Source organism: Lepidothrix coronata, unplaced genomic scaffold (assembly GCF_001604755.1).
Source record: "Lepidothrix coronata isolate B3197 unplaced genomic scaffold, Lepidothrix_coronata-1.0 Scaffold925, whole genome shotgun sequence".
Lineage (NCBI taxonomy): Eukaryota > Metazoa > Chordata > Aves > Passeriformes > Pipridae > Lepidothrix > Lepidothrix coronata.
In genome coordinates this window covers 1-8,279 of record NW_016691105.1, presented here as the reverse complement: position 1 = coordinate 8,279, position 8,279 = coordinate 1, and the positions used below count along the sequence as shown (strand labels likewise).

At 64.7% G+C, this 8,279-nt stretch overlaps 1 protein-coding gene across 1 annotated transcript; it reads left to right on the top strand.

The window, feature by feature from the left end:
* Positions 1-6: 6 nt before the first annotated feature.
* LOC108510454 (neuropathy target esterase-like) lies at positions 7-7,520 on the top strand (the record flags this gene model as incomplete). The annotated part of the gene is made up of 12 exons (XM_017840131.1): positions 7-172; positions 564-623; positions 2,311-2,398; positions 2,483-2,565; positions 2,655-2,752; positions 2,846-2,986; positions 4,226-4,385; positions 6,201-6,281; positions 6,795-6,923; positions 7,003-7,083; positions 7,224-7,332; positions 7,431-7,520. Coding segments are annotated over exons 1-12 (1,159 nt in total), but the record flags the coding sequence as incomplete, so codon positions are not given.
* Between the last annotated feature and the right edge of the window lie 759 nt (positions 7,521-8,279).

The window sequence follows — 8,279 nt, the reverse complement described above, 5'->3', positions numbered from 1 at the left end:
TGTGAGGTGTCACTGGGGTGTCACCTGGGTGTCCCCGTGTCACAAAGTGTCCCTTTTTGTCCCTTTTTGTCCCTTTTTGTCCCTTTGTGCCCCGTTTTGGCAGGACTTTGGATGGGCAGAGCCCCCCCCGGCCATGGGGCAGAGCGAGTCGGAGCCACAGGACGAGGCCGAGGTGGGACATGGCCCTGTCACCTCAGTGTCCCCACCCCGGGGGTCCCTGGGGCTCAACTGTCCCTTGTCCCCACCCCAGTGGTCCCTGGGGCTCTGCTGTCCCTTGTCCCCACCCCGGGGGTTCCTGGGGCTCAACTGTCCCTTGTCCCCACCCCTGGGGGACACCAGGGCTCAGTTGTCCCTTGTCCCCACTCTGGGGGTCATTGAGGCTCAGCTGTCCCTTGTCCCCACCCCTGGGGGTCAGTGGGGCTCAGTTGTCCCCTGTCCCCACCCTGGGGGTCATTGAGGCTCAGTTGTCCCTTGTCCCCACCCCTGGAAGTCCCTGGGGCTCAGTTGTCCCTTGTCCCCACCCCTGGAGGTCCCCAGGGCTCAGCTGTCCCTTGTCCCCACAGGACGGGCCCCTGAGGGCGGTGCTGCCGCGGTTCTTGACCGACCGACTCCCGACCAGCGCGGTGAGGGGACAGTGTCCCTGTGTCCCTGTGCCCCTGTGACCCCGTGTCCCCATGTCCCTGTGTCCCTGTGTGCCTGTGTCCCTGTGTCCTCATGTCCCTGTGTCCCCATGTCCCTGTGTCCCCATGTCCCTGTGTCCCCCCATATCCCTGTGTGTCCCCATGTCCCTGTGTCCCCATGTCCCTGTGTCCCCATGTCCCTGTGTCCCTGTGTCTCCGTGTCCCTATGTCCCTGTGTCCTTATGTCCCTGTGTCCCCATGTCCCTGTGTCCCCATGTCCTCGTGTCCCCGTGTCCCCATGTCCCCGTGGCTCTGTGTCCCCATGGCCCCAGTGTTCTCATGTCCCCTTGTCCCTGTGTCCCACTGTGTCCCAATGTGTCCCAATGTGTCCCAATGTGTCCCAATGTGTCCATGTCCCCGTGTCCTTATGTCCCTGTGTCCCCATGTCCCCGTGTCCCCATGTCCCCGTGTCCCTTTGTCCCCGTGTACCTGTGTCCTCATGTCCCTGTGTCCTCATGTCCCCGTGTCCCTGTGTCCCCGTGTCCCCATGTCCCGGTGGCTCTGTGTCCCCATGGCCCCAGTGTTCTCATGTCCCCTTGTCCCTGTGTCCCAATGTGTCCCAATGTGTCCATGTCCCTGTGTCCCCATGTCCCTGTGTCCCCATGTCCTCACATGTTCATGTCCTCATGTCCCTTGTCCCTGTGTCCCAATGTGTCCCAATGTGTCCATGTCCCTGTGTCCCCGTGTCCCTGTGTCCTCGTGTCCCTGTGTCCTCATGTCCCTGTGTCCCTGTGTACCCATGTCCTCGTGTCCCCGTGGCTCTGTGTCCCCATGGCCCCAGTGTTCTCATGTCCCCTTGTCCCTGTGTCCCAATGTGTCCCACTGTGTCCCAATGTGTCCCAACGTGTCCATGTCCCTGTGTCCCCATGTCTTCATGTCCCCATGTCCTCACATGTTCATGTCCTCATGTCCTCTTGTCCCTGTGTCCCCGTGTCCCTGTGTCTCTATATCCCAATGTCCTCATGTCCCTTGTCCCTGTGTCTCTATATCCCTATACCACCAGTGACAGTGTCCCCATGTCCCCAGTGCCTCTCAGCACCCCCCGAGGTGGCACAAAAATGTCCCCGTGTCCTCGGGGACAATGTCCTCGTGTCCCCAGTGCTGCTCAGCACCCCCTGAGATGACACAGAAATGTCCCCATGTCCTTGGGCACAGTTTCCCCATGTCCCCAATGCTGCTCAGCACCCCCTGAGGTGACACAAAAGTGTCCCCGTGTTCTTGGGGACAATGTCCTTGTGTCCCCAGTGCTGCTCAGCACCCCCTGAGATGACACAGAAATGTCTCCATGTCCTTGGGGACAGTTTCCCCATGTCCCCAGTGCTACTCAGCACCCCCTGAGGTGACACAAAAGTGTCCCCGTGTTCTTGGGGACAATGTCCTCGTGTCCCCAGTGCTGCTCAGCACCCCTGAGGTGACACGAAAGTGTCCTCGTGTCCCCAGTGCTGCTCAGCACCCCTGAGGTGACACACTCTTGTCCCCTGGGGACGTGTCCTGGTCCCCGATCCCGCCCATCCCCTCCCCTCCCTCCACGTCCCCATGGTGGCCCTGCCATCGCTCACCCCCCGTGGGGACCTCGGGGACCCCGTGGGGACCTCGGGGACCGCGTGGGGACCCCCCTGTCCCTCCCCAGGTGCTGGGGGCCATCCTGGGCCTCGGCCTCACCGTCGTCGTCGTCGTCACGGCCGTCGTGGCCCTGCTGCACCGGCTGCGCCTTAAGGGTGAGTGACACGGCCCCGGTGGCCTCGGGGACGGGGGGGTGACAGTGCCACACCCCTCAGCCCGTGTCCCCCGTGTGTCCCCAGAGGTGCCCACCCAGGAGACCCCCCGGTACCGCTTCCGCAAGAGGGACAAGATGCTCTTCTACGGCCGCAAGATCATGCGCAAGGTGACGCTCGGGGGGAGTTGGCAGCACCTGGGGGTGGCACCGTGAGGCCACCGGTGGGTGACACCCCAGGGCATCGTCCCCACCCCCAGGTGTCCCAGTCCACGTCGTCCCTGGTGGACACCACCATCTCCAGCACCTCCCGGCCCCGCATGAAGAAGAAGCTGAAGATGCTCAACATCGCCAAGAAGTGAGGAGGGGGCACCGTCGGTTTTGGGGGGCGGTGGCACCATCCCGGTGCCATCCGGGCGTCCCAACGCGGTGTCCCCCGGGTGTCCCCAAGGCTGCTGCGCATCCGGAAGGAGCAGCCGACGCTGCAGCTGAAGGAGCCGCCGCCGGCGGTGCTGGAGGCCGACCTGACCGAGTTCGACGTGGCCAATTCCCACCTGCCCTCCGAGGTCCTCTACATGCTCAAGAACGTCCGGTGAGCAGCGGGGATGGCCCCGGCAGCGGGATCCAGCCCTGGGATCAGCATCCAGCCCTGGGATTGGGGTCTGTCCCTGGGATGGGGATCCGTCCCTGGCAGCGGGATCAGGCCCTGGGATGGGGATCCGCCCCTGGGACTTGGGTCTGTCCCTGGCACTGGGATCCGGCCCTGGCACTGGGATCCGGCCCTGGGATGGGGATCCGGCCCTGGGATCAGCGTCTGTCCCTGGGATCGGGGTCTGTCTCTAGGATGGGGATCCGGCCCTGGAATCAGGATCCAGCCCTGAGATTGGGGTCTGTCCCTGGGATTGGGGTCTGTCCCTGGGATTGGGGTCTGTCCCTGGGGTTGGCATCCAGCCCTGGCATCGGGGTCTGTCCCTGGCATCGGGGTCTGTCCCTGGGATTGGGGTTTGTCCCTGGCATTGGCATCGAGCCCTGGCATCAGGGTCTGGCCCTGGCATCGGGATCTGACCCTGGGATGGGGATCCAACCCTCGCATCAGGATCCGGCCCTGGGATCGGGGTCTGTCCCTGGCATCGGGATCCGGCCCTGGCATTGGCGTCCATCATGGGGGAGTTCGGGGTCAGGGGCCTGGGGGTCAGGATCAGACTCAGTGGGGTCAGAATCCATCTTTGGTGGTCATGACCCATCCATGGGATCAGGGTGTTGGGGCTCAGGATCCATCCGTGGGACCAGAATTCCCCCTGAGGGATCAGGATGCCTCCCCTAGAGATCAGGATCTATCCTGGGGGGATCAAATCCATCCCTGGGGCTCAGGATCCATCTGAGGGATCAGGATCCCCCCCCTGGAGGTCAGGATCTATCCTGGGGGAATCAAATCCATCCCTGGGGCTCAGGATCCATGCGAGGGACCAGAATTCCACCCGAGGGATCAGGATCCCTCCCTGGAGGTCAGGATCTATCTTGGGGGGATCAAATCCATCCCTGGGGCTCAGGATCCACCCGAGGGACCAGAATTCCCCCTGAGGGATCAGGATCCCTCCCTGGAGGTCAGGATCTATCCTGGGGGGATCAAATCCATCCCTGGGGCTCAGGATCCACGTGAGGGACCAGAATTCCCCCTGAGGGACCAGCATCCCCCCTGGCCACCATTTCCCAGCGGAGTCTGGACCCCGGTGCCCCCGGCCGCTCTTCTCCTGCGTCCCCATCTCCATGGCAACCTGGAGAGGTGGCAGCGGGCTCGGTGTCACCTGCTGTGCCCCGGCTGTGCCCGCAGGGTGCTGGGGCACTTTGAGAAGCCGCTGTTCCTGGAGCTGTGCAAGCACATGGTGTTCCAGCAGTGCCAGCAGGGCGAGTACGTGTTCCGGCCCGGCCAGCCCGACACCAGCATCTACGTCCTGCAGGACGGCAAACTGGAGCTGCTGCTCACCGAGCCGGTGAGGGCACGGGGGGGCACCTGGGGACGCCTGGGGACAGCCAGGGGATAGCCAGGGGATAGCCAGGGACAGCCAGGGGATAACCAGGGGATAACCAGGGGACAGCCAGGGGATAGCCAGGGGACAGCTGGGGACACCTGGGGACAGCCAGGGGACACCTGGGGACAGCCAGGGGATAGCCAGGGGACAGCCAAGGGGCACCAGGGGACAGCCAGGGACAGCCAAGGGGCACCTGGGGACAGCCAGGGGACAGCCAAGGGGCACCTGGGGACAGCCAGGGGACATCCAGGGGACAGCCAGGGGACAACCGGGGACAGCCAAGGGGCACCTGGGGACAGCCNGGGGACAGCCAAGGGGCACCTGGGGACAGCCAGGGCACAGCCAGGGACAGCCAAGGGGCAAATGGGGACAGCCAGGGGACACCTGGGGACAGCTGGGGACAGCCAGGGGATAGCCAGGGGATAGCCAGGGGATAGCCAGGGGATAGCCAGGGGATAGCCGGGGACAGCCAGGGGACAGCCAGAGGATAGCCAGGGGATAGCCGGGGACAGCCAGGGGACAGCCAGGGGACAGCCAGAGGATAGCCAGGGACAGCCAAGGGGCACCTGGGGATAGCCAGGGACAGCCAGGGGACAGCCAGGGACAGCCAGGGACAGCCAGGGAATAGCCAGGGATAGCCAAGGGGCACCTGGGGACAGCCAGGGCACAGCCAGGGACAGCCAGGGGACAGCCAGGGCACAGCCAGGGGACAGCCAGGGGACAGCCAAGGGGCACCTGGGGACAGCCAGGGGACAACCAGGGACAGCCAAGGGGCACCTGGGGACAGCCAGGGGACACCTGGGGACAGCTGGGGACAGCCAGGGGACAACCAGGGGACAGCCAGGGACAGCCAGGGGACATCCAGGGGACATCCAGGGGACAGCCAGGGGACAGCCAGAGGATAGCCAGGGAATAGCCGGGGACAGCCAGGGGACAACTGGGGACATCCAGGGGACAGCCAGGGGACATCCAGGGGACAGCCAGGGGATAGCCAGGGGATAGCCAGGGGACAACCAGGGGATAGCCAGGGACAGCCAGGGGACACCTGGGGACAGCCAGGGCACATCCAGGGGACAGCTGGGGACAGCCAGGGGACACCTGGGGACAGCCAGGGGATAGCCAGGGACAGCCAGGGGATAGCCAGGGAACAGCCAGGGGACAACTGGGGACATCCAGGGGACAGCCAGGGGACAGCCAGGGGATAGCCAGGGACAGCCAGGGGACAACCAGGGGACAGCCAGGGGACAGCCAGGGACAGCCAGGGGATAGCCAGGGGACAGCCAGGGGATAGCCAGGGACAGCCAGGGGACAGCCAGGGGACATCTGGGAATGGCTGGAGACACCCAGGGAACATCTGGGGACAGCCAGGGGACAGCCAGGGAACATCTGGGGACAGCCAGGGGATAGCCAGGGAACATCTGGGGACAGCCAGGGACAGGCAGGGGACAGCCAGGGGACATCTGGGAATGGCTGGAGACACCCAGGGAACATCTGGGGACAACCAGGGGACAGCCAGGGGACAGCCGGGGACAGCCAGGGGACAGCCAGGGACAGCCAGGGGACAACCAGGGGACACCTGAACACACTTGGGAGTATCCAGGAACACCCAGGGGACCCGCAGGGACACCCAAGGGACATCTGGGGACACACATGGACAACCAGGGGATACCTAAGCACATCCAGTGACACTCAGGGGACGCCCAGGGGACACCCTGGGGACAGGGATGGGATGGGGGCACTGGGGATGGAAGGAACAAAGGGCTCTGTGCTCGGCAGGACGGGAAGGAGACGGTGATGAAGGAGGTGTTCCCTGGGGACAGTGTCCACAGCCTGCTCAGCATCCTCGATGTCATCACGGTACCGACGCTGTCCCCAAACGCCCCCGGTCCAAGTGTGACCATCCCCAAACCCAACCATGGCCATCCCCAAATCAACTATGGCCAACACCAACCCAACCATGGCCAGCAGTAACCCAACCATGGCCATATCCAAACCTAACCATGACCATCCCCAAACTCCTCCAGTCCAACCATGGCCATCCCCAACCCCAACCATGGCCAACACCAACCCAACCATGGCCATCTCCAAACCCAACCATGGCCATCCCCAGCCATGACCATCCCCAAACCCAACTCTGACCATCCCTAACCCCAACCATGGCCATCCCCCAACTCCTCCAGTCCAGCCATGGCCATCCCCAACCCAACCATGGCCATCCCCAACCCAACCATGGCCATCCCAACGCCAATCGGCCCAACCCCCCATGCCACCCTCAGACTTCTCCACCTCCCAGCTCCCCCCAAACCCCACCCAGGGCCGGACTGGAGCTCCCAATGCTGGCCAGGCCTCCCCAACAGCCGTGTCCCGCAGGGCCACCAGCGGCCGTACCGCACAGTGTGCGCCCGCGCCGCCGAGGACTCCACCATCCTGCGCCTGCCGGTCGAGGCCTTCTCCGCCATCTTCGAGAAGTACCCCGAGAGCTTGGTGCGGGTGGTGCAGGTGAGGTGGGGGCTGGGGGACTGCGGGGGGGTCCTTTGGGTTGGCAGGGGGTCACCGGTGGCCTCCTGTCCCCCCTCAGATCATCATGGTGCGACTGCAGCGCGTCACCTTCCTGGCCCTGCACAACTACCTGGGCTTGACCAACGAGCTCTTCAGCCACGTGAGTCCTGCGGGGGCGGGGGGAGATCGGGGCAGAATTGATGGAAAAAGGCCAGAAAAGATTCTTCTGCTTCCTAAACTCCTCCTCAGGATTTGGCCATCCCCAACCCAACCATGACCCCCTCCCCTCTGCTGTTCCAGGACATGCAGCCCCTGAGGCTCTTCCCCCAGCCCGGCCACCCCGCCCGCACCAGCCCCGTCCGGCACAGCAAGAGGGGCCTGGGCAGCGCCGAGGAGGGCCGGGAGCAGGGTAGGGCTGCCCAGGGGGTGCTGGGACCCTCCCCCTGCTTTTGGGGGGCTCTGCTGCTCCCTCTGGGCTCACAAGGGGGGGTGTGTCTGATCTTACAGCCGAGCTGCTGAAAAGTGTGGGATTGGAGACCCCGGTGCCGCCGCCGCCGCCCCTGAGCCGCTGCATCTCCATGCCCGTGGATATCTCTGGTGGGTTTGGGGGTGGGGATGGGGGGTCTTGGTGTGGAGAGCTCAGGGGATAGATGGGGACAGCCAGGGACACCCAGGGGACAGGGAGGGGACAGCTGGGGACAACCAGGGCAGCCGCCCGTGAGCCGCTGCATCTCCATGCCCGTGGATATCTCCGGTGGGTTTTGGGGGTGGGAATGGGGGGTCTTGGGGTGGGTAGCCCAGGGAACACCTGAGGACACCCAGGGGACACCCAGGGACACCCAGGGAACACCCAGGGGACAGGCAGGGTACAGGCAGGGACACCCAGGGCAACCACCCCTAAGCCGCTGCATCTCCATGCCCGTGGATATCTCCGGTGGGTTTTGGGGGTGGGAATGGGGGGTCTTGGGGTGGGTAGCTCAGGGAACACCTGAGGACACCCAGGGGACACCCAGGGACACCCAGGGAACACCCAGGGGACAGGCAGGGTACAGGCAGGGACACCCAGGGCAACCACCCCTGAGCCGCTGCATCTCCATGCCCGTGGATATCTCCGGTGGGTTTTGGGGGTGGGAATGGGGAGTCTTGGGGTGGGGAGCTCAGGAGACACCTGGGGACACCCAGGGGACAGGCAGGGACACTCAGGGGACACCCAGGGGACACCCAAGGACAGCCAGGGACACCCAGGGCAGCCACCCCTGAGCCGCTGCATCTCCATGCCCGTGGATATCTCTGGTGGGTTTTGGGGTGGGAATGGGGAGTCTTGGGGTGGGGAGCTCAGGAGACACCTGGGGACAC